At 34.5% G+C, this 27859-nt stretch overlaps 1 protein-coding gene across 1 annotated transcript in view; it reads left to right on the top strand.

Annotated features, from left to right (window-relative positions):
• Window positions 1-27859, top strand: part of LOC104563462 (adhesion G protein-coupled receptor A3) — a 289529-nt gene that overhangs the window by 95851 nt on the left and 165819 nt on the right. Inside the window, exons 3-6 of the mRNA XM_062001296.1 lie at window positions 6612-6683; window positions 11145-11216; window positions 20158-20229; window positions 20925-21088. Of these exons, the coding sequence (XP_061857280.1) occupies window positions 6612-6683; window positions 11145-11216; window positions 20158-20229; window positions 20925-21088 (380 nt within the window). The remainder of the gene's footprint in view (window positions 1-6611; window positions 6684-11144; window positions 11217-20157; window positions 20230-20924; window positions 21089-27859) is intronic.

Here is a 27859-nt window from a genome sequence, read left to right as displayed (position 1 = left end):
CAAGGGAGATTGTTCTCCCCCTCTACTCTACCCTGGTGAGGCCTCATCTGGAGTCCTGTGTCCAGTTCTGGGCTCCTCAGCTCAAGTGGGGCAGAGAACTTCTGGAGAAGTTGCATCCTCATCTATGGTTCTAATTGGTTGATGCCAAATTTGGAATGAAAGTATAGTTGATACTGGATCAATTAATCTTTTAAAATGTTATTTTCTGATACATATATACATGGAAAAAAAAGTATCAACAAAAATATTACAGCAAAATTCTCTTCTACCATAACAGTTTTTTACTTACTTCCCTTATTTGATATACTGCTCCTTCAATTAAAATACTCTGAGCCTTATATTTTTCTTCTATGATTATTACCAGTAAAATGGAAATACTTTGTAACATTCTGTGGGATACTTTGAGCATGCAACTGCCATAGATCTTGTGTCTGTTTTGTTTCAACTGCCATCATTGGCACTTTGTTTTAACATTTTTTGGTGTGTTCATAAATAATGAATAACTGCCAGATTACGACAGTACTTTTGATTTGAATGACTCATCATTCTTAAAAACCAAAAATGTCATGACCTTTCTGTTGTTCTATATGTTATTGCCATCAAGTGACTGGCTTGAAACTTCCGATCATTCATTAGTACCTTGAACAGGCAACAGCTATTTTGTTCAGTACTTAAGGTCTATTGTTTTAGGTAATCCAACCAGTAATGGCTTTGATTAAAAAAGAAAATTACAGGAAAATGCATAATCAGCATGCATCAACATGCTAAAAAACAAAAGACCTCTAGGCTCTGTGTCTGCAAAGGCATACAATTATTGGAAAATTATTGTCCATGTTTATGTGCATGTTTATGTTTATTATCTTGTGGGAATAATCTAAAAATATATTTATCCTTATGTCTTGAAACGTAACAGCAGCATAACCATAACTTTTCTGGTTCCAGAAAGCAAATTAAATATCTAGTCATCATGAAAAAAACTCCCCACACCCAACAAAACAGAAACCAAAAAAATCAGGAGCCCTGGAGTTTCACGGGAGCACTTTAGTTACTGATGATGATACCAGGTAATGGATTTTGCCTGACTTGCCTGTTTCTCAGTCTGCAGTGTAGAACCAACAATGCATTCACAACCAATGCAGATGAAAATAAGTTTTGATAATATCTAGGCCATCAAAGTATAATAATGAATCGCTGTCACCTGATAGGTACTGTAGAAATGGTGTGTTTAAACTGTCATCAAACACATTTTACCAATATAATCTATTGCAACTGCAGGATAGGTGCTAAATGTTGTCATTCATTATTGGCTATGCCTCTTTCTTACCAATATGGTCATAATAACATTTTAAAAGTGAATCTTCTTCAAGGATCCTGAGTCTGCATTAATTTCTTGGGCAAAGATGCTATTAAATTTAGCCGGAATATTTCACATAAGAAATAATTGGAAAATGTGACTTTTGTTTTTCCTGTTGTTGTTTTTCATAGTAATATCAAAATGTGAAAGTCAGTCATATTTCACTGGTATTTGGCACCTGCTCAACAACTGATTGCTCTTCTCAGAGCTTTTTTGGAAAGTTTGCAGCACCATAATGACAGCTTTCTAAACACAGATGTCCTCTTGGTACAACCTATAATTTTTTATAAAAGATGTATCAATGTCAGGAATTTGAACAAAGTACTGGAATTACTTGAACATTCTTGTTATAAATATATATTCAAAATATCTACACTACATATATTGTAAGCTGGGGGAAGAATCTGCAGTGTCTGAAGGCATAAATGTTGGTACAAAGTGCCTAAAATGTCAGAATATGCTTTAAGATAAATTATTTTGTTAATGGACTGTGTATACTTTAGCAATTTTTTCCACTCTATTTTATACTTTATAAGTGCATACTGTGAGCTTTGAGCATCAAGAATCTCAAGAATACATTTAGATAATCAGAGTTTTGGCCCTGGTAATAGATGAGAGGCCTGGAGTAGCTATTAAATGTTCTTGTAAAGTCCCATTAGTACCCTCATCCTCTTTTTTCATTTAACTCTCAGCTAAACCATCAGGAAGTGAATATTTCAAACACAGATTTCCCCTCCTTAAGTCAGCTGGTTTTGTTGAGGTAACTCCTCTTAAATGTCTTTAGTAAGTAAAAGTCAGTTTGAAGATTAATGTGCAAGGTGATAAACTTGCAGCAGCTTTGTGAAAGAATCCTTGAGTGTTTTTACCTGTTGGACTATTAATATAGAGGCAAATTATCTACATACATGTAGTAAGACAGTGCTTAATGGTTATTGTGTATAATTTATATAAGTTCAAACTTGTAAACAAAAAGGAAACTCTCCTCTGTTAAAGCAGGGTGACCATCTGAGGTTGGGTTTTGATGATAACATAGTCCATAGTTCTTTTACGTGTTCGGATCTAGTTAAAATCGAAGTACAATGCAGCAAGTATATTTAGCAAGTGTAATAAAGACATCACATTATTTTCTATTTCTGTGTCTGTGCAGCCTTGATAGCAGTGCTGCAGTTGTTATGAATACAGCTAATTTCACGTAGCTTCCATTTATCTGTACTTGGAGAAGTAACTTGGTTTTGATTTACTTTCAGGTCATACCACTAGATATATACACCCACACCACTAATAACACATCATTAAGATTCAGAATAGATACTTTTAAGTTAGAATGCTGCATCAGAAATGATGCAAACCCATAACTGTTAGTTAGAAAATGCTGTCTTTTTGGAGTTTGAGTCATGCTGTGGTCCTTCAATATGATGATATTAAGGTTCTTTCCATTTTCTCTTGCTTTTGGTTGATGATAAAATCACTCACATGTGATGTGCATGTGTGTGGTCCAGACCGGGCTGCTGTTTGGTGTGCCTTGGATCATGACCTTTTGCCAAACCTCAGCAATAGCTCTTGGGGAAAAAATGTAAACATACAACCAAATTTACTCTGGTTTCTTTATTTAGTTCGATGAAAGTTGATACTCTTGCTATAAGGCTTCAATATTACAAAGTCTTGGCTAAATTAGAAAATGGGAGAAGTTAATTTAATGTTTTAACAAAGGTAATTTTGTAAAAATACAAGTAGGAGGGAAGCAAATAGGCTCTCCTAATGTAGAAGTCAGAATTGTAAGTGATTAACAGTTGTGATAATTTTATTTATTTGTTTTAATCACATTTTAATCTTCAAGCACAACAAGGAAGAAAACACCTATTTTGGTAGGCAAGAAGCATATGGAAACATTATGGAATAATACTAATTACTAAGAAAATGCCAGGATTGTGGGCAGTATAATCTACAATTTTCTGAGAATGTCCTTACTAAAATGACCTACCTAATTTAAGTGTAATTTCCAAAATAGGGAAACCAGATGTCATGTTTTGGACAGTACAAGTGATAGATGCTTTTCCTTGAAATTGTTTGTCTTCTCTAACATTAAACTGGACCTTTTTCTTCTTGTAGATGATAGTTTAGGATTATGCTGTTTTTTCCTATGTGGTTACAGCAGCAGAGTTTCCATAAACTAGAACATAGAGGATTTCGCTAAATGGAAGACCTTTTGTCTACTTGGTTATCTTGACAGGCATTAAAACTCACCTGCCAACAGTTTGCCATTCATGCTGACTCTTTTATATTTCTTGTGAGATGTTACCAGTGCTGGCTATAAAAGATAGTCACTTCACCTAATTACAACTTACTTTCTTACAACTGATTGTTTAGATGAGTTGTCAGTTAATACCAAATGTATATGATTGAGATAAAGATTAATGGTTAACACTGCCAGTTGCTTCTGCCTAAAATGTGCCTATTTTCTCTAAATCATACCTCTTAAGTGTTTTGTACATATGTCCCAATGTAAAGCCTGAGATAAATCCACATAGATCCGAAGGATTTATAGCAGTGAGTGGGGGTTTTTGTTTTGTTTGGTTGATTTTTCAACTTTAAGAATACAGACGTTCACATAATGAAAATGATGTCCTGTCAGTCTTTTCCATGTAGATTCAATTCTGCAAGTTCAAGAACTTCCTTCAGCCTGAGTAACTACATATTTAACATACTGTACAAGTAAAAGAATCTATATTTCATTCATGAGGATATTGCCAGTAATGCTCTCTAGAGAAAGCTGAGCCCTGATGTTTGGTGTGAACATAACCAGAGTAGACCAAACTGTTTAGTATTGAATATTTGAAGATTAAAAAACAAATGAGACTTTAGTTCACCCACACAGTAAAAAAACCTAAACCATCAAAGGAAAATGCACTTTTACCATATATATTGACTTGTCTTTGCAAGTTGATGGGACTCTGGAGAAGAGACCGCAGAGGTTTCATATAAACAACTTTGTTTATGAGAAGGTGTGGAAGATTTGTAGTTAAAGGAATTGTCACAACTCAAGAAGTTGTGACAACTTCACAAATAAAGAAGAAAGATGAATCTCCTAGCTGGTACCAGGGAAATAAGAAGAAAACATTTTAACATAAAATTTAAAAAAAACCCAAAACTTCTCCCAATTCAGAGTGTTTTTACAATCACGTCCTCTGTATTTCATTTGTGATTAAAACAGGTACTGACACTTCCATCCAAATTCACTAGGAGGAAAGGTGACAAAGCAAGAAAGAAAGTGCTTTGCCTGGATTAGGGAATAAGGAGAAGGGCACAAGACCTGAAGGAGGATGACTCTAGCCCCAGTTCCTCTCTGCCATCCATAAGGTTGTTTTGCGCTTTACTACATAAGAATCAGTGCAAGCACCAACCTTCATATATATGTTTCTACTGTTATTTTACTGATGTGATTTCCAGTAGAAAGGATAGAGTTTAGACCTATGCCTAAAATGAGTCACAGACTATGCAACTTTCTTATGAATGTTCAAATTACCATCAACATCCACGCCCAAACTCTGACCCTTTCTGGAGCCTCTACTTGTCTCCTGAGCTAAAAATTTCCTTTATTTCTCCCCTCCTGTTTGGCACCTTTCCTGTCCTTGCCTCTGGCTCATATTACTGGTTTTCAGAGACTATAGGATTCTGACTCCCTTTCCTGGGCAGTACAGGCATAGTTACCTCTGTACTGCACAGGGACAGGGAAAAACTGCTTCTGGGTTTTATTCTTTTTGCCAGCTTAGCAACGACTGCAACAGATATAATATCACAACAAATATAGTATCACAAGTATAATATCACAACAGATGTCACTTAGCAACAAAGCTAAGTGATTATCTTGGATCTTGTCTACAATTAGCATTTTACAACTTAAGCAACTGATTATCTGTATTTTCTAAACTGAGCTGGTTCCATGGTTGTTTGGGTTTTTTTTCCATCAGAATTGCAGTCTTGATCTCCTGTATATTTGATAGCTCTGCATTTCTTATATGTAAGATGAAACATCTTGTACATAAGTAATCAGAATGCCTTATCACCTTATAAGGATTCTTAGTGTTGCATGTTGCAAGCTGAAAGCTGTACTTGACCTTTAAGAGTCTGACTGGGATCTTTGCTAAAGACAGATCACTCAACAGCATCACTAAAATGAAATGGATGTGACAGATTTTTGGAACTATATTCAAAAGATATGCAAAATAACTATCAAAATACAGATATATTTATTTACAATTTTGACTTTGAAATTAAAATATATCCTACTGTGAACCAAACAGTTGGGATGAAATCTTGCCCTTCTGTGAGTAATCACAGCTAGCGGAAGCAACATTTCACCTAGCGTGCATTTTATTTGCAATAAAATAAAAAGTCATAAATAAGATGAATCATCCATGCTTTGGCAGAGTCAAGCAGTGTATGTACTATAATATCCTGGAAGTGACTAGTCTGAGAGACAGCACTGATATTATTGCACATCAGTTGTTCCTTGTGAATTGCAAATTGTCAGAAATGAACACTGACTCCATAAGAATTTACAGTATTTATCTCCCTGGCCTGTTTATCTAACTGCAGTGAAGGCATTTCCTCAGGGTTCACATCACAAGAGTCCTGAGACAATTCAGTACTAAATCTCTGTGGGGACTGAGAGCAATGTCATGGCCTCAAGCACTGTGCCAAGAGTAGATGAGATTACTAATGCCAGTGAAATATTCTTTATCTGCACAACAACCAATCCTGGATTGTCACCAAGTGCAAAATGAAGCACCTGTCTGCCAAATATGAGAAATTGCTTGTATTTCAGGACAGAAACCTGACCTATCTGTTTATGTCTCACATGCCAGCCACTTTGCCTACATTGAGTGGAAATGAGAAATTTATTAAGTGTAAAGTGCACAGCATGATGCATAAGGATACTAAAAGTCTCTTGCTTTGCTGACTGATTATTTCATTCATTCATTGATTAAAACATTTTTCCTGGGGCAAGAATTTCTGGTGAGCTTGTTTCAAAAAGTGTAAATAGGAGAAGAATTAAAACAACATCTAAGCTTGACCATCTTGGAAAAATATGTTTTTGTAAACTGCAAATGATATAATGTTTTTGATGTTACTATTTAAAAGAAATTCATTCTTGGTTTTAGCTAAGACAAATAAAGGTTAGAATTGTATTGTATTTCACATTCCTTGTGAGTAGGTAAAGTGATAATTAATTGCTCCTCCTATTATATGTCTCTAGAGATCTGAAGAATAATTTGATCAGCACAATTGAGCCAGGGGCCTTCCATGGACTTTCAGAACTAAAGCGCCTGTAAGTATTAATTCCATTCAATTTATTCTGAAAATTGTGTTTGTATCGACATTTCTATCCTTGGGCAACTCAAATATGTCACCAAGCAATAATCACATCAGAACATTGGCTGCAAAATACGAAATTGCACACTGAGTCTTTTACACTTACCATACCTTTTCATCTTTACTATTTCCCCCTTCTTTTTTAATATTTTTCATTTAAAAATATCTACTCTTCAGTAAGTCCATCTACAAAGTTAAAAATGACTTAGCAGGCAATATATCATTATAGACATTAATCAGAAATAAAACTAGAGTGGTTGAAATATGTATAAACATAAATATGTATATGTGTTTTGTGCTACAAACTCCATGTACCAGGACAGGCTGGGGATTGACTCATTGGAGAGAGACCTGGGAATTCTGATGGATGGCAAACTAAACCTGAGCCAGCAATGTGCCCTTGTGGCCAATGGCATTCTGCGATGCATCAAGTAAAGTGTGGCCAGCAGGTCAGGGGAAGTTCTCCTCTTCTCTTACTCTGCCCTGGTGAGGCTTCATCTGGAGTCCTGTGTCTGGTTCTGGGCTCCTTAGTTCAAGAGTGACAGAGAACTTCTAGAGAGGTTCTGCTCCCCCTCTACCCTGCCCTGATGAGGCCTGATCTGGAGTCCTGTGTGCAATTCTGGGCTCCCCAGCTCAAGAGGGATGGGGAACTGCTGGACAGAGTCTAGTGGAGGGCTATCAAGATGATCAGGGTACTGGAATATCTCTTATGAGGAAATGCTGAGAGACTTGGGGCTGTTCAGCCTAGAGAAGACTGAGGGAGGAACTCATTAACACAAGTATTTAAAAGATGTATGTCAAGAGGAAGGGGCGGTACATTTTCTCTTGTATCGAGTGACAGGACAAGGAGTAATGGAAAAAAGCTGGAACACAAAAAGTTCCACTTAAATACAAGGAAGAACTTCTTTACTGTAAGGGTGAGGGAGCCCTGTCACAAGCTGCCCAGGGAGGTTATAGAGTCTCCTTCTCTGGAGGTTTTCAAACCCAGCTGGACAGGTTCCTGTGTGACCTGATCCATGGGAACCTGCTTCAGCAGGGAGATGGACTGGATGATCTCTAGAGGTCCCTTCCAACCTCTAACATTCTATGATTCCACACTAAGCTTTTTTTAATTATAAAACATCTACTATATTTTTTATCATAGACCAGGTCTATATAACAAATTCTTAGAAAGAAAAACTTTCTCATGCTTTAGAAATTTTCTGCTCTTTTAAAATCTCTCATTTTGACTCTGATTGATTTTTTAAAATTATTTTTAGCGTAGTTTTATAAGAACAAGACATGCAATGTATTCCCTCTCCATCATTCTTGGCATTCCTTTCTTTGAAAGTGTTCTCATAGTACTTCTGAAAGCACAGACTGATTTTTAAACTACATTTATAGAGGGTAAAAATATCTAAAGTACTATGATCCTACAAGCAGGCCTCTTTGCTTTTAATTAACAAGGACTGCAGCAGTCTCCCCCCCCCCCCCCCCCCCTTAAAGTTCTACTCAGCCCAAGGAAATGCAAGATGAACCCTTTCTAAATTATAATTTCCCAAGTAAGAGCACTCAAATGTCCATTTACTTTCTAACCAGGTAATCCACACATGCCAGAAATGTGCCTAGCCATTGTTTGTGCTGTTTTATGTGTGATGAGAAAATCCACAGGAAAAGAAATTTATGAATCCTTCTGCTTTGTTGTTCTGGGGTTAAATTCCCTAACTGCTATATACAGACTGCATTGCATAACCCAAGTAAACGATTACCATCTCTGATCATACAGGTAGCAGTATTTTCTAACAACACCCACTAAGTTTTAGTAGGGTTTTTGGTAGAAAGCCAATAACACAGTAATGATGAAGTCATAGTAGCATACACATTTTCGATACAAAGAAAAATGTTAGGTTGAAACTTTCTTGCTCACTGTATACACATGGATGGCAATACAATGAAATGATCCAAATGAGTGCTAATTGTTACTTTGGCTACATACTCTAATAACACAACCCTGACCTCTTGTGGGAAAACCAGGAAACCTGAGCAAGTGCTAGATTGCACATCTGAAGGCTGCACAGGTGGAGCCTTAAGTCAGCCAGGAGACACAAGGAAAAGGAAGTCATTAGACACTGGGAGAGGTGAGAAGACTCATCAGCAAACTAAGAATAACAACATTGAGATTTATCATGCTACATCTAAAAAAAAAAAACCACCCAAACCACCCTTGAGACAGGGAATTGATTAATTACTAGAGTACCACATATTTGTTACAAATCAGTGTAGTTTTACAGTAAACAAGAGAATCTCTCCACTCCTTCCTGTGCAACAGTTGGATAGCAGGCAGTTCAGCAAAAAGATTAAATAGTATAAACTCCTGTTGAATGCTGAATACAGTAACTACTTTAACAATGTACTTTACATTCACATCTTACTTCACGTATAAAATATAAATGATACTGTGAAAAGAAAAACCTAATGTAATATGAGCAACTGCAAGAGATATGGCTATGGCAAGTCAGACAGACAAACTGAAGGTTGTTAACATCAAAACATTTTCTGTGAATGATTTGGAGAACTGTTATAATTTGTATTCAAAGGACTGAATTATTTCAAGGGTTTGTTCCAAAAGTATAAACAAAATTGATGAAAAATGGAAATTTATGAATCAATGAAGTTGTGGCACTTGATTATTCAATAGAGGAGAGTTTTGTTTTCTGTAACATTAATTTTACAATTCAGTATTTGTAAGCTAAATGTCTTAGTCCTGAAAAGAAACACCATCTTTTTACAGTATGAATTGAATTATATCTAATATAACATAGTCTGGAGGAATGTGCAGCAAGTTGTCATTCGTTTTTGCTATTTTTTTTTCTAGGAAGCATATTTTGCAATACAGATTTTAGCCACTGCCATATATTTTATTGTGAAAATAACACTTAAGGAAGAAAAAATTGAGAAAAGGTTATGTAGCTTTTTGCTTTGTTAAAAATACCAGTTCACTATGTGCCATATGCATAGAAATATGCAATTGTTTTGATTACACAAAATTTACCTTTGCTACCCAAATTGTGCCCCACATAGTGGGGCATTTCTTCCATAAATGTTCAGACTTTACTTAGGCAGAAGTAAAGCCGACTCTGGGTATGTTCTTTACTATTTACCTCTAATAGAGGTAAAGTAAGGTAAGTCTTAAACTTACATTTTTAGATTTTCTATGTGGCTTTCATTAGTAGAACTTGAAGAATAATGCTAACATGCAATTATTGTACTGTATTGTTATCCACACTATTTTCTCAGCTGTTGCCTACTTAAAATCCCTGACAAGCATTTAAGAAATATTTCCATTCTAATGTGATGTTTCATCATTTAATTGGACAACAGTATGTTCTTTATCTGATAGAAGATGACTCTGTAGTGAATTCTAAAGAAGTTGCCGTCACATTCAAGCTAATTGGATATGTCTTCATGAAAGCCGTAACTGGATTTGTCTGGCTACAGTCTTTATTCTCCTATTTGATGTCTTTAGTGTTCTCAGATAACAGTAGAAGAATGGGGAATAATAATTCTAAACAAAAAATATATTCAGATCAATTTTAACATTTTAATGGATGTACAATCACTTAAAATCCTTACATGACTGCAATGATTTTAAAAAATAAACTTGATAAGATGGAAAATTTGAATCATGGTTGAAAACAAAGCATGCAAAAATTATGCACTAGTGCAGAGTGCACCAAGAGGCAGTATTCTAGCTATCACGACATAACTGTTCATACTGTTTTTTCCCTCCTTCCTAGAAGTATCCTGTGTGTTATATGTTTAACTTGTACAGAAAACATCCATTCTGTAGACAAGAGTTACAAAGCATAATGCATTGTACTCTTTGTGGCCTGAGACAACCACAGTATTGCTCTTAAAAGAGCTCACCAAGTGCTTGTCAACACTGACCTTCTTTCTAGTTCAAAAATTAATTGCCTTCTAGTTTCTGTGATTTCTTCATCAAATGAGATGCTGTCAATGAGATATTAGTAAACAGTAAACATGTATCCATTTTGACTGAATATTGCATGCAACAAAATGCATAGCATTTTTCATAAGAAAAAACTCCAGATGCTATTAACTTGGTAAAGAAAATTCTTTATATTTGAAGTAATTTTTTATTTTTGCATATATAAAATCATATTTTATTGCCATACTGGAACTTATACTAATAGCATATTTAATTGTGGGATATGTTCAAATATTTAGAATATGCTCAATAATGTTGATATAAAAGTTTTAAATTATTTAATTTAATTGTGTTACATTATGGAAAAGGAGTTTATTTCTTGTTTGTCTCTAACTTAATAAGTGTTAAAAAAAAGGCTGTATATGATCATCTAAGTGTGCATATGAATAAGAAAAACTTCATATTTCACAGGTTTATTGTTTGTTTCAGGGATCTGTCAAATAACAGAATTGGTTGTCTAACACCAGAAATGTTTGTTGGACTTAACAGTCTTCACAAACTGTGAGTATAACACCACTTTTGTTTTAAACAGGAGAAATAAAAAATATCACCTGGTTTACTTGAGTGCAGTTGACAATAAATTTCCATTATAAGAAAATTATAGAGTTTGTACTAAAAAAAACCCCTCTCCTGGGCCTCTGATTGTAGTGATTTGATATTTTAAAGATGTTGTTTTTTCAATTTTTAATTGTAAAATCTATGAGAACTGCAAAGAATTAAATTTTATTTTCACATTGAAAAGAAGCTGAATGGACAGTTTTGTTTGAATGCATTTATATTTATATGTCTTGCAAACAATAAAGGTCAAGCATAAAAAAAGTGATCTTTTTGGAGATCAATTAGAATTTACATTTTTTGTCCTGAAGTGTGTTACCTAAGAAAGAAAGCATATAATGAGAAAAACATTTATGAAGTATAAAGTAAATTTGGAATATCAGGGTAGTTCAAATTGCTTCAGTAACAGCAATTTTAGACAGTCCATTTAACGTGTTATACACTTTATCACAATACTTTTGAATCAGTTTATCGTATGCAACTGCATATGGTGTAGAAAGCAAACAACTCACCCATAAGTGTGCCTCAGAGCTTAAGTGATCAATAGATTATCAGGCTATTATAAAAAGAGCACTCAGAAAACATAAGATTATAATACGATACCCAGGCTGTTCAGTTTTACAGAGAATCAGATGACCTACAAGAAGAGAAAGAATGTGTGACAACAAAGTTTGCTAGTAGACGCTAAGCTAACCAGAGAATTAAATACAAGCTTGATTTTGAAGGACAGAAGGAATGTACAGGATTCCATGACTGAGTAATAAAATAGCAGGTGAAATTTAATGTAGATATTAAAAATGATGCGAGGTGGAAAAAACAGTCTGATCTGGGCTAACCATTAAAACACAGAAAAGACGTATTGAGATTATAGTGGATAATGGCATGAAAACATCTGCTCAGTGTGATTTTTTTAAAAAATAGGGACTCTAATTAAAGGTAGAGAGAGTGAATTGGAGAACATCCATTGTACTGCAGGAAAAAAAGAAATTGTATTTTTAATACTGTGGACAGTTCCAGTCTGCTCATCTCAAAAAGATGACCCAAAACTGGAAAAGTTTCAGAAGACAAAAAGGATAGCCAAAGGTATGGTACAGCATAGGCAAGTACTAGCAATGAGTAAGTTAGCTGTGACTTTCCTAGCTGGGAAAGGGACAATTCACAGGAAGAGTCCTGGTTTGAATGGAGATTTAACTAGATCTAGGAGGGCTCTGTATCTTCATTCACAATTTTCTTCATTCCTGAGTTGGAAATGAATTCCTGTACTATATCATAGTGTGTTACCAATATCATACTTTCTACCTCTCCAGCCAGTTCTGGCATTTCCTTGGAAAAAAGGGAAACCATTATAGGAAGATCTGCCATGAGGTCAAGATGACACCAAGTAAAAGGCTGATATCTGACATGCTTACTTTTCGCATTAATGAGAGTAACTATACCAAATCTCTGTTGAAAACAAGTGAGAATAGATGATGGGAAGAGCCTTGATAGCATCTCAATAATCAGGCGCAGACTGCCCTTCTTTTTACTCATCTCAGATGAGTTGTAATATCAGGCAAGCCCAACATCCCTATGGAGAGTTTCTGAGTCTCCCTTTGTTGTGCACAGTGAATATGACTGTGACCATATAGCCAGATTAATACAGAAGGTATGTGTAATTCAGTATTAACTGGAAGGTGCTGCTAGATACTAGAAACAACCACAATAGAAGCTGTTCAAACCCCTGCTCTCTCAGGAGAAAATGTTTTAAAGTTCCATTAGTGAATCTTCCAGACTCAATCCTAAAAATGAATTAGAAGGTAAATACAGAACTTTGGTCTAGTGATGATAAGGAGTAGAAATTAATTCACAGTGAGCATACAGATTTTGTTCTATGACAAATGTTTGGCTGTACTGTCCCTTTTCTCTGAAGACACGAGAGTGTGGAAGTATATCTCAGCATCCTTCACTGGTAACAGAAATGTCAGAAAAAGACATAACATGCATACTGAATGTGCATAGTTACTGGGGTTATGAAACGACACCATTACATATCCCTGTTCATTCTAGCAACCTGTGACCTGAGTCAGTGTTGGTCAATCTTTTCTGAACATGTAGATCCAGAAAAAGTCTCACCAGTTCCCTCTACACCATCACTAACACTGTATTTTCTTGCACCTACCGTTTTTATGCATTATAGGTAAATATTTATTTTCCTCAGGAAGGGGCTAACTTTCATTTCCAAGGAGATTTGGATCCAGGGCTTTCTGTATTCTTTGCTTCTGACGCCCCAGTTTACAGCAGAAATTTGAATTAGACATTTCTTAAGTATAATTCTCAAGTGACATTCTTGTTACACTTTCAACTTCAAATAATATTATTTAATGAAATTACTAGATTTCTCATCTTCAAGAATGTTCACCTCTTGTATGATAACTTTCTTAATATTGACCAATCCTTGGTTTTGTTATTACATTTTGTTTACACATGCTTACATTTCTGACACAGACATTAATGAAAACACTAAATATAATCAGTCACAAGACTGTTTCTGCAGAACACCAGTAATGTCACACTCTCCTGCTTTCTATCCTGTCCATTATCTTATATTGTCTTACTGTAAATGCACTTAATGTCAGGTTCTTCATGCTCTTATGGATGTTATGTCCATGCATCTATGAAAAAAATGATGATTCTGGCAGATGTTAGTCTGTCCTTGTTGTATTTGATGCAGAGTGAATTTTGAAAAAAAGAAAAATGGAAAAAAATGTTGGCAAGTCAGAAGTGGGGAAAAAAATCAATATGCATCTATTGAAGATGTATCATGTAATCATATAAAAATATTGCTAATTTTCTAGACAAGGAAAATTAATATTTATTTTAATATACATTTAACATGATACTACATAAGCAGGAGAAAAACATTAACTTCTATACTTGTATTTTCATTTGGATGGAATTAGCCTAAAAGGCCTCTACTTGCCTAGGTATTTTTTTTTTAAATTTTAACTAGTTGTACAGATCAGTAGTCATACTGCACATGTTCTTGGGGAAGATAATTTCCAGTATTTATGTCTGTTGTTCCAGTAAATACCTGTAATCCAGATAACCAACCTTACTGAACAGAATAGCAAATAGTAGTAATGAGACATATTTAGGCTATATGTAACATTCACTCTGTCTTAATTTCTCACTTATAATACAGTAGTATTTTTAAGTAGTTTTCCACTTTTTATTGTAATTTCCAAAGTTTAAATTAATTTTTGGTAGTTCTCATCCTTCCTCTATGCTTCCTGTCTTTCTTATAACCTTTTCATGTTCATTATATCCTCTCTACTTTTTTGGTCTTTTTAAAACTGGAATTCTTTTTTTTTAGGATTTAAGATTAGGTTATTTATCCATTTAGTCTATCTTCCATTTTTCTTATTTAGATTTTAAATTGCCTTTCTACCATTGGCTTAACCAATGCCACCATCCTATATCTTTGTTCATGTACTGTAGTAATTCTTTGCTGATTATTTATTTTATTTTAAAAGTGAGATGTTTGGAAATCAGAGGCATAACAGTAGATAAGCCTAAATTCTACTTTCAGCTCAAGTAAAACGGTTCTATGTCAAAATTATGACTTTCTCTTTCATAGACACCATCCTCCTTACCAATCCAAAGTCAAGAGTACCATTACTCTTGTTGGGTCAGTGATTATTTTGTGAAGAAATGAAACCACACTCCCAGTCAAGAGGAACTATTCCCTGCCATTCAGAGTATCATTTGTTCCTTAATCTTGGATATCTCATACAATGACATAGTGCTGATAGTAATTCTTCGAACTGTGATCTCAATTTGTCTCTGGTGTAAAAACTAGTGGCTGTCGAAAGCAAGATAATGCCACATGCTTCTTTTCTAACAGTTTCTAGAATTTTTCCCCTTGGAAGTTCACACAAACTTCCCAGAATGAAACTTTTCAAACACATTTAAAATACAGTAAGTTGCCTTTCACTTGCTACTGATACCTCTGAATTGTGTTTACTCGTCACTTTAAGGATATGAGAAAGCTGTTCTCTGAAAAGTTATAAAGAAGCATTTACTTAGTGTAACACCAGTGTATATGGTTATACCAAGGAAATGATGTCAAGTTCATAAGAATGGAACTGGTTTCAGAACCATGAAGTATGGTTTACATCACTGAAGGAGCAACATAAGTCTATTTACATGTGCATTTATGCAGTTGTTGACTGTGATAATCAGAGCTCTCCTGTGTTACTTTAGCAGAGATGAAGTACAGAAGGATCTTTGCAGGCTTTTATGAAAACCAGTAGGGAGAGCCATGAGTCCACTGGAAGAAGCAAAGGATGTAAATATTTTTATGCACCTTCTGTGAAGCGCACGGATGAGATGTTCTTATACTGTTTACAAGCACAAATACCAGATGAAACAAAATAACAATGTGTTTCACTCAATCTCATAAATCTATTTCAGTTTGAAAAAATGAGGGAATTAGACCTGAAAATATAGCTCTAGACTAAGCAATATAGATTCTTTAACCAAATGATGTGATGCATATATCTAAATTGAGTCAGGTAAAGTTATATTTAAACACTTCACTAAAATGAAGAATGAGAACTGTCTGAGCTTTCAGGTATAATGCAAAGCCTCTTCAGAGGGCTTTGTGGTTTTGTGCAGTCTATTTTAGAAGAGGATATCCTATACAATTCTTGAATAAAAAAAATTAATTAGTAGTATCATTTAGTATCATTTTGAAAACATGCACACATATAGAAAACATGCCTCTTGATAGTGTAGAAAAGAAGACTTTTGCTCCAATTGCAGTCAGGATATATATTTCAGTGAAAAGGAATTGAATTTCAAGTTACTAATGAAATCTAAAATTTCACACAGCTTCTGAAATTACTACAGCCAGTGAACTGTGATTATGTTTCTTGAGATTAATCTCATTTTTACACCTTCTTGGATTTGATGATTCATACTCTAGAAAATGATTCCAATATGCTTTCACATCATAAGACAGATGCAGCTTACAGTGACTCGGACAATTTATTGAGAGAATGTATCGTTTTCCAAGATATTAGCTTAACTTTTTGGGCTTATATATTACCCTTTGGCAGTGTTTATGCTGTAATGAGGTGCACATATTCTAACTAGGAGTGACATAATTGAATACAACAAATCTTCCAAATCTCCTTTGCCCCCTCAGTGGCCATGTTTCTGCTTTATTGCAGAATTATGTATGCAAATATACTTTTGCTAGGTAATGGAACTGCCTTCCACATTAATTATGTTTATATTTTATCTAAATATCAAGAGCTGTGGAATACTTGGAGGGTGCTACTGAATTAATATACTAGAATTCATTTCATTAGTCTCCCAGAAGTTTACTCTTCAGGTTCTGAAATGTTGCAGTCTCTTGAGTGTTGAAATCTGTTTCAACAAGGAGCTACTGCTGGATCTTCCTTTTGGAAGTTCGTAACAGAACTTTCTCCTTACTTCCAATTGTTTGATTAAAATATATCTGATTTATTCTTCATTTTGTCCCTGAATTGTCAGCAACAGTTAGCTTTATGGTATTAATATACCATAAATTCTTGTGTGACTTTCTTGCTGTCATCAAAGCAACTAATCACTTCTTATGGCATTGGAAATAAAGTACAAAACCAGTAAGATATTGAATCCAACAACATAAAGAAAATACGCCACATAACCTACCCTCTCTGTATTTCTGTTGTGTTTTTACCCCTCCTGTCTTAGTTTTTTGACACAGAAGATCAATCTGTCACCCTTGCATTCAACTTCCATTTTTTAATCATGCTTATAAGCATGAAGGATTCTTCACATTCGTATACTTCTGCTTCCACCTATGTTTTGCCTCAAAACAGTGCTTTGAGATGCAACTCCTTTTAACTGTTGTATATTTGTCATTTGTATTAAAGCTTTTGGCAATAATGTTTTATTAATTTCTGTAAAAGCACAAGAGTATTTGATAAAAGAAAAAAAAATAATTGCAGGACCTTATATGTAAGACAAATTGTTTTACATCTGATTTAACAGAAAGCACATGTTTCTGTTAATGGCATAGTAAGTGCTATCAGCTTTGGAGTGCATTAATTTGTTATGTTTGAGATGTTTGCAAACTAGGTGATACAGATGTTTTTGGAACAAATGTCCTTTTAAATCAAGCTAGAGTGAGTTTTTTAAGATATCTAAAATGGCAGAATTTCACAACACAACAGTATGCATTTGGAGATATTTTAATACATTATAACATAAATGATGCAAACTGACAGAACCAGGCATTTGCATGGTGCTGCAGATATCTATCTCAGAAATGTATGTGTTATTGGGATGATTTGAGAAGATTTCTGAAAGCTGTTCTCACTGTTGGAGATCCACATACTGCAATTAGATGTTTCTTGGGCATAAAAATGTGTTGCTTTATTACTTATACAGCCTTGTGGACGTGATTCAAGTTTTCTAATTATTAGAGGCAATATGGAATGACCTGGTCATTGCCAGAATAATACGAAAAATTGGATTGTTGGCTTTGTGCTGACTTTTGGATTGTCAGGAACTCAATTATTCCAGCACTTGGCAAAAACACTAAAGAAAAGGGTTACATATTTCTCTGTCATGATAACAAGAACCCAAAAATCTGTAAATGGAACATGAGTCAGGAATTTTTAGGTTAACACAATGTAGATCAGTTCTGGCTAGATATCTTCTTAGATTTGGTAGGACCTATGGAAAGCACATAAATTCTGTAGACACAGGATGGAAATGTCTGACAGGTGCGTAGCTACCATACATCTGTAGCAGCTATGGAAATGAAAGCTATTTCCTAAAATACTCATCAGACATAAAGCTTTCTTTTGGCTCAAATGGAATTATCAAAATTCAGACTTGGTGTTCTGTTTGTTTTGCTGTATGAAACCTGGATGGCTATTTAAGGGAATAAATGGGATTTGCATTGCATCAATTGTCATACTTCAGTAAGGTAAGGCAGAGAAAAGAAAACCCCTGAATTTGTGCCTTCTGACTAGCGCCCATGCAAAGCTCTGCAGTTTGCTTTCCTTATCCTCAGTTCAACGTTATTGTACTCTGTTAGTAAATTTATAAAACTGTAACTGCTTTCATATTAGTAGAACCACTTGTGTTTTACTTCAGTGTAAATGTCAGGTTATTGGTTTCTGATGTAGTCCATTTAATGTCCCAGTTCACTGAGCTGCTTCAGTATATGCCTTGTCAGGGCTGGTGTCCAATAAGCACAAGTAGATCCGTTTAATTTTAACTAAAGAAGTAACTGAGTCTTTGTGAAATACTCAGTATTTTTAGTTCCTGGTGATAAATCCAAAATGTAAAGGTACAGAAATAGATATCTGCAAATGTTCATTTCCACCTTTAGACATAGACACACCTGAAGAGATACCCAAAAGCCCTTCAATTTCCAAGAGCTTTGCACAGCTGTATTAAAGGTGCACTATTAAACAAAATCTTAACAATGAGTTCCGTTATGTCAACACAGCTCATCATCACTCAATAAGAAATAATTTCACTTAACATTACTGATCCAGTTCATCTTTCCATGTTAGTAGAATTTTGCTTCAAACTACCATGAAAATCTAAAGTATGAAAAGTTCGTATTTTTTTTCATTATTTCAATGATTAAAAAGTGTACAAAAATAACATTATAGTTACCCTTTGAAGAATGCTCCATAAATTTCTTAAAGTAATTTATAAATGAGAAATTTTTTATCTTCCTTCAAAAATTCATTGATCCAAACGTATCTGTACAGGTTTCTGTAGCAAGTATGGTTCTTTTAATTCATACTTACTTTATGAAGATTGTTCAGATCTTTTGCAGCTTGGTAGACTTCTCAGCTGTAGGACATTGCTCCTGATCTGAATTTGTATCTTACACATTCTTTTCTTTGTAGATGTAAGAGAAGTAAAATCAATAATTACAAAAACACCTTTTTTAATGAAAAAGTAATGAAGCCATTTTCTTTCCTAGCCTACATCCTTTTCTATATGTAACAACAAATCCCCAGTGAAGAGATCTGAAATTTCACTGATAGAGGAAAGTCTGTAGCCATCCTTAAGTTCAGACACATAGACTTCAGACATTGGATAGAAAGGAACGTATTCCAGTATTTTAAATGTAGGCAATTCTCATGCTATGAGATATATGCTTGCATACTGCATTAATTTTTCTGTTTACTGCTAAAGAAAAAGACAGTATCACTTGACATTAAGTGTTTACCTTTCATACTATTAAGGCACTATCAAAAAAAAATTAGGCAAAATTAAATTGCATCTGTTTAAAATTACGCAGCCTAATCTATTCAGTCAACAAGACAAGAAATAATAAAAGAGTAGTTAAAATGGAAAATGTCATAATTTAAGGACAGGAAAAATCAGTTTGTTTGAAGTCTTTTGTAATAAAACTATTTGTGTAATTACTTTGAAAATTCATTACTGTTTTATTGCTTGAATTCATCTAAGCATTATTAAGACACTGGTTTTACTTCTTTATGTTGACGTTGCATTCTTGATACACTATAAAAATATGACATACATGGACTACTCATTATATGAATATCTTCACTTAAATTCTGGGATGTACTCTTCTAGAATTCTATTAAATATGTAAAATTATTCCTGATTATTAGACCAAGTGAATGGTATGTATGCCTACTGTGAAAATAAAAGGAGTAAAAGTGGATGATTTGATTTGAATATTGCTATCATTTACAAAAAAGCAATTTACAAATTTACTATGTTTTTACTGTTGTCAAGAAAGCAGAATTTCTTAAATAGCATTAGGAAAATTATAGAGTATAACAATATTGGTTTCTTCTTGTATTTGTTGTAACTGTCTGTAAATTGCTCTTTTTTCTAGCAATTTGTCAGGGAATATTTTTTCAAGTCTCATGAATGGACTTTTTTCTGAGCTGCTAGCTCTGAAAGCACTGTAAGTATCATTCCTTATGTTTAGAAATCTGAAATATTTGAGAAAGAAATTATAATAAACATAGCAGAGTTGAATATGAATTCAATCAGGATTGCTTCTAGTAATGTATGACAAATGTGAAATATACAGCATTTTGTTAACAATGTCTATCTCACTATTGATGAGCTTCTGTCTTCTACCTGTCCCAGTGAAATGGATAGTTCTGACAACTTGACCCTGTCCTTGAATGGCTTGGTCTATCCATTTTGATCAACATCCCTGATCCTTGTCCTTTGTGATCTTAATGCTTTCCATGCTTTCATGCATTACATCATATAACAACTCTAAATACACAAAAACACTCAAGTTAAATATTTTTCTTGCAATTGTAATAACAATTCCCATGGTCAAGTTTCTACTCAAAAAAATGAAAGTATGTTATGACTTTCTACAGCAGCACGTACTCACCTTTATTTCAGTAGTGAGCAATGCAGTTCTGTAATCAAACCCAGAATTTGAGCAGAATGTCTTGGATGTCAATAACAGTGGAACAATATGTATTACTTGTCTCATCATATCTTTATAATTATACATTGATAGTTATGCATATATCTAAAATTAGTTCTCATTGGAAACAGATAATTTTAATCTAACAGAGGAGAGTATATTTACGAAAATAGCACGTATACCAATTGTGATTTTTCTTTGCTTTCTAGACACTTCAACACTGATTCGCTCATTTGTGACTGTAATCTAAAGTGGGTCTTGCAATGGGCCAGAAATACTTCAGTTCGAATAGCGGAAGAAACAGTTTGTGCTTACCCCAGTGCTTTACAAGGACTGTCATTTCGTAACCTGAAGGAAAACCAGCTGATATGTGGTGAGCTGTACTGTCATTTAACATTACAAATTGAAGTGGGATCCAGAGAAAATATTAAAAAACAGAAATGATGAAAAAAAATAAAAACAGTAATAAATCTGACTTCATTAAAGGCACATGAAATTCCAATATATAGCACAGAAAATATAGCTAAGATTGAAAGAGAATGGGGAAAAAAATACAATTTTTTTGTTTCATGCAAATTAATATATATAACAAGAACACCACTGTCCTCTGTGTATATTAGGTAACATGTAATTATGATTGAAAATATTAACCCATGAGGGTAACTACATTGTATGCTTCATGAAACTGAGGATTCCTACAGGGGTTTATAGAATGTTCCTTTTAAGTTATATCTCTGACAGTGTGGCATAAATGTTATATTTCATTTTTTCATTTTTCATTTTTATAAACCTAACTATACATTACACATTTTAACACTGGGTCCAGGGAATGAATAGAATTTTTACAGTGAGCTTCAGTTAGGTGAGTTCTGTATTTAAAGATGTAGAAGTGAATCGCTTTTTGGAAAAGATTTTCTACTATAGCAAACATGAAGGATATGGTGTGAGGAAGGAAACAAAATAATGAGTGAAGAAAATTCATCACACACTGAACACTGTCTAGCAAAGAGCAGACTAACTGGACTTTTTGAAAGTGTCACATATTGCAGAGAAAAAAATCATTGCTCAAGGTGATGCTGGTGGGTTCCATAATCAGAAGTATAATTTCATACATACTTGATTAATCACAGAATCTGAATCTTTGGCTTTCCTGAATGACAGAAATTTGCTGGGATGGTGTCTTTGCTATCTTATAGAAACTAAAGATATAGAGACTACCTTATAAAAAGAAAAGGAAAGTCACACTTTTCTCCTAATAACTGCAAGACAAATGCTGCATGTTGCTAACACATTTATAGCTGAAGAGAGGTTAGAGTTGACTGGAGTAATAACAAAAAATTTGCTTTTAGCAGCAAATAGATATTTACAAGTTGAGAGAGACACTAAAGAATGCGAATACCAGGTACGGATGGTCCATCAGCTGAATTGTTAAGGAAACACAGATACTTGTCTGGAGGCATGTAGGAATGAGCACTTGTGAGCACAAGACAGAGAATTTTTAGGCTTGTGTTACTGAACATTTGAAAACCTGTAGTACTTCTCAAAGATCAAGCTACCATTTTATAGAGACCCAGCATGGACATCTTTTCCAACATGAAAAGTCCTTCTTCTGAAGAAGCTGGAATTATCAAAAGAATTAAGGATTGTTAATTGACATTTCCAGGTTGCAAATGAATATGGGTCTGTGAATTTTATGGAGGAAATGAAAGCAATTTCACAGATTTTGATAATTTAATTTCTAATAGGACTTACCATACCTCTGACACAGAATTTAAAATGCCCATCTAGTTCTTACTGCTATTTCTAATGTTTACAGAGTACTTTACAAGGTTTGTAATGACTCTAAATAGCTTGACCCTGCTTTTAATATCCACAGAGAGCTTCTCAGTGATTATATCTGCTGAGCCTTCCACGAGCACTGTAATGTGTGCCAGGTACTTCACAGTGCTCTTAATACCTGTTGGGCAGCTCATGGTGCCCACAACATTTTCAGTAACTTACTTTGAATTTAGACATAATAGAAGGCTGTCTGGCACCAAATTTGTAACAGCTATTGAAAATGTTTTAAAAACAATATATGTTAAAATATGCATAGAGCTATTCAAATTAACTGCATCTTAAAGAAAATACTAAGTGAATTACAAAACTCCTGGACCTGGACATCTTCTATACTGTTAGACATTTGTATTTACAGTTACTGATCTTCCTTCTATGTACTAGAAGACATCATGAGGTATTGTAGTCACAAGATCAACAAAGAAAAGAAGAATGGAAAGGAAAAAAATTAAAATAGAAGGCAAAGATCTTTACAGATGAGTTAGGGAATGAATCAAAAAGTCAAAAGTCTGTGGAGAGGAAATTGGACAGTAAAAAAATTCTACATAGCTACAGGGAGCAGTTTGCCATAAGATTTTTTTTTATGTTTTGAAAGGAAAAGAAATAATCTTTCAATTTTCTTTTTCTTTCAAATCCTACTCATGCATCTGATAACTCACAATAGCCAAAGTAGTCACTTGTTGAAAACAGTTAGAAACTTGCTTTATGAATTTTTGTAAGTTAATTTAAGTAACTGCACAATTTTGGAATTCACAGGGTTCTGCTTTCATATTTCATTAACTTAAATCTTCTTTAATAAAAATCTTCACGTTAATAAAAATCTCCAACTCTCAGAAATGTTCAGCTGTAAACCATTTTTGTCAATGTGGAAATAAGACTGAAAAGTTACTCTGAAAATTTAGTTTTTGCCTTTGTCTTCTACCTTAATTATGAGGGACTGAGCTGAATTGATAATTGTATGGACAGGGTATCTTTCTGAAAAATGATTGTGAAATTGGCTTCATGCAGTGCCTTGTTACTGTTTCTCCATGACTCCAAATAATACTTGCTCAGTTTACAGGAGGAAAATGACATTTTCCTGAATACCAGAGCTATAAATTCCACTTGTGTTCTGATAGGAGTCAGATTTTTCCTTGTGCATATCATCAGCAGAAATGGATTCTGTAAGCCAAATTCTTCATTCAGGAAAGATCTATATGAGTTTTGGACTTCAGGGGATTATGAGGGATTGCTTTTAAAGCTGAGTTTTGATTATTTACATTGATGAATGAAATATTAGAATTCAGTTTCTCCAGTCTCAAAGCTGTATCAATGTTATTGAAATAACAGGACTACATAGTAAAAAATAGTTATTCTGCAAAGTACAATTGACATATAACTGGTAGAAAATTTTGACTTATCAAAATGGATGTTTGGAAAAGTGCTGACTTACTCGTCTCCCCCAGTTAGATTTTATTTAAAGTTTAGAAAGTAGTTGACATAACATCAATAATCTTTGAGTAAATGATTTGGCTGAAAATTATGTAAAACTTTACTCAATTATATGCATAAAAAATGCAATGGTTTAAAGTATACATATTATTTTAAAGTAATTTAAGACATTGTTGTTTATTTATTTCCACCACAATAAAAATCTAATTCTCCTGGGACAGCATACTATTTCTCCTGCAGGACTTCTACAAATTAAAGTAGTGCTTTTTGCATATATGTTTTCTCTACACATGTTTATAAATAGGTAATTTGGACCATGCCATCACTTTTTTTTTTTTAAATTAAGAAATAAATTGTTTCAAACATAAGAAGATATAAAAGGAGATTAAGATTTTTTTTTTCCTGAGTTTGATGCATTTATACATAATAAATTACATCTTTTTTCCTTATCATTATGCATTTTTTTGTGCAGAGACTGAGTAGGTTTAGTTCTCTTTTTGTTATCTGTAGCTTTCCAGGTTTGTTCAGTCTATTGTCTTAATCTTAGTCATCATGTTGTTGCACAGACCTATAAAGCAGATAGGTTAAAAGAACTAGATGTAACATCTTGTCAGTTCTTGTAGAGAGGTGCCTATTTTTTTTTCAAGTCCCTTTGCTTTGCTTGACCCGATCATTTGATACACTATCTCATCACAGCACTTTCAAGCAAGCTAGTTTTGTTGCATGTCACCCTTCCTGCTCCTAGCAGTCTAGGCGATCTGGTAGTATGCCTGATAAACCAATCTTTAGCAGTCATGAGTAGCTCTCAGGCCATGTTAGAGCTCTTTCCATCTGACCCTTTGATGAGGAACTTGATAAATGTAATCCCCAAAAATTACGTTTAACCTCTTGTTTTTCTCTCTGTGTCGACGGAATGCTATACACAAGTCTTTTTCTTGGGAGAAAGGAATTAGTTGCTTATATCTTTATTATTCTTATGCACCACCACCTTGTTATACTGTATTTAATGTGAGAAAATCTCCTTGCATGTTGAACCGCTTCAACATAGGACTATAGGACAAGAGTGAAAAGGATTTCTAAGATATAGCATTATTTATTCACCTGTATTATGCACATCTCTGAAAACCCCATGTCATTGCAGTAGTTACAACCAACAAGGGCAAATGAAGACAATTATGACAGGTATTATTAATGCTGTTCATATACCATTCTCAGTTAAGAAACTTCCAGAGTAATGAAATAAATAAAATCTCAAATCTTAGATAAATTCATTTTAAGACATAGTCTCTGGAAAAAATGTGGTGGAAATAGAACTTGCAAAGCACAGAGTAATAGTAAATTGCAAAAAAAAAATATCGCAGCTGATATTTATAATTTATATAATTTTCCTTTCTTGTATTAACATGGCTGAGACAGCATCTGTTTTTATGTAGTGTCTTATCTACCTTAATAGGGTTAGGGTGGCCTCCCTAGGCTCAGGATCCTGTTTTTCAGAGGCTCTGAATATCCAGAAAATGATATTGAATTCACTTGTGGCTCTGGGTGCTCCATAGTCATGAGAACCAATTGTAGTGTACATAATATGGCTTAGAGGGGTCATTACACTATGTTATTTTAAAAATATGTATTATGATACAATGTGTATTCTATTCATGAGTAGTGCAGTTATTGATTGCGATCAATAGATTAATAAATGTTTACATCAAAGTTGTGAGAAATTGTTTGGGCTGGTTCTGAATTTACTTATAGCTTTATTAGTCAATTAGGACTTTCATTACGGATGAAAAGGCATGAGCACTCAAAAACAGAGAACTGGAGTTTTATCTGTTTAAGCTGTGTATGATTAGCTTTCTAGCATGCCTTGGGGAACTGTCTACTGAGAAGTGTTAACATTAAAGAATAAAATAGTCCTCGATTGGCTTGAGAGTTGGGCAGAGAGGAACCTCATGAGGTTCAACAAGGACAAGTGCAGAGTCCTGCATCTGGGAAAGAACAACCCCATGCACCAGTACAGGCTGGGGGTCAAACTGCTGGAGAGCAGCTCTGCAGAGAGAGACCTGAGAGTCCTGATTGATAATAACCTAAATATGAGCCAGCAATGTGCCCTCGTGGCCAAGAAGGCCAATGGCATCCTGGGATGCATCAGGAAGAGTGTGGGCAGTAGGTCAAGGGAGGTTCTTCTCCCACTCTTTTCTGCCCTGATGAGGCCTCATCTGGAGTCCTGTGTCCAGTTCTGGGCTCCTCAGCTCAAGAGGGACAGAAAACCTCTGGAGAGAGTCCAGTGCAGGGCCACCAAGATGATCAGGGGACTGGAACATCTTTCATACGAGGAAAGGCTGCAGGAACTGGGGCTGTTTAGTCTGGAGAAGAGGAGATTGAGGGGTGATCTTATTAACATTTACAAATATCTAAAGGGTGGGTATCAGGAAGTTGGGACATCCTTTTTTTCTATGGTATCTAGCAACAGGACAAAGGGGTAAAGGGATGAAGCTGGAACACAAAAAGTTCCATTTAAATATAAGAAAAAACTATTTCACTGTGAGGGTGAGGGAGCCCTGGCACAGGCTGCCCAGAGGGGTTGTGGAGTCTCCTTCCTTGAAGGTCTTCAAGACCCGCCTGGACATGTTCCTATGTGACTTGATCTAGGTGAACCTGCTTCTGCAGGGGGGTTGGACTAGATGATCTCTAAAGGTCCCTTCCAACCCTACCATTCTATGATTCTATGATTCTTACTAAAAATAGAAGAAAGAATGGAAGATAATAACTACAGTTGTAAGTGTCCAACAACGTTTGAGTTATTACTTCGTCTCTGAATTCCATAGACTACTGCAAAGTATTACCTGTTGTTAGTTGTGACTCATAAAATATTATTGAGATGGCTTTTGGGGGATGATAGACTCCCTACTTAGGAGGGAGTATTTCAGAGGGAGGGATACAAATAAAAGAGACAGATCCTTTCCTGACCTCTGTATTCTGTGATACAATATATTAAAAGTTTTGTAGAAAAAGTAAGTACATATTGAGGAGGAGATATAGTTGTTAGGGAATTGTTTGTACTTAACTAGCACCTTGTATTTTGTAGTTTCCCTCACTTCACTGAGAATCAGGATATTCATCCTCTAAAGGAGCAGAGTCGGATTAAAATGTAAGCACTTTCTCCTCTGATGCTCTGTACCTGCTCACACTGAAACTGCTGCAAACCAAAAAAAAAAGATAACTCGTTTATATTGTTTATGCCCTCTTTCTACTAGTGTACTTAGCGATTTCTTGACCATTTTAAGATTTAATTTCCTACATAGAAAGATATGAAGTACTTTCATCATTACTTACCTGCTGTCACATTTTCTAATATGCATTTCTTATGCTTAAATATCATCAGAACATTAAGGCATATTTCTCTTGGGCCACATGAAGCTCCCTAGTCTATTTTCATAAGCACTTTTTGTTGCAGTCTTGCCTAAAATACCACAAAAATTCAGAACATTCAGGACACTTTAAATCAATTAGTGTAATACTATTGGGGAAAAAAGATAACATTTTCTTTTCTCTAATTCTTGTATGAAGTACTTTCAGGTTTTGAAACAGGTTTGTGGGTTTTTTTTCTTGACATAGATTCTTACAACAGTGTGGCTTTAAATTTTTTCTCAGCAATGGTGGAAAAGGAATGTTTTAGATGCTACTATGTATGTTGAAATGTCCTTGTAATTTTACATCATGTACTTGCATGTTTTCCCTTCATCCCTAGCAGAGTAAGTCTGTTTCCACTGTCCAATAGTAAGAAATTTGAAAGAGATTTGTAAAAAAGATGCTAAAAATAGAAAAAAAGAGGGAATTATAGTAGGAAATTCTGTCTTTAAAAGAAGAGCTTTTCAACATT

This window comes from Colius striatus, chromosome 8 (assembly GCF_028858725.1).
Source record: "Colius striatus isolate bColStr4 chromosome 8, bColStr4.1.hap1, whole genome shotgun sequence".
NCBI lineage: Eukaryota > Metazoa > Chordata > Aves > Coliiformes > Coliidae > Colius > Colius striatus.
The sequence above is the reverse complement of the archived record's forward strand: the minus strand, read 5'-3'. Positions and strand labels throughout refer to the sequence as shown.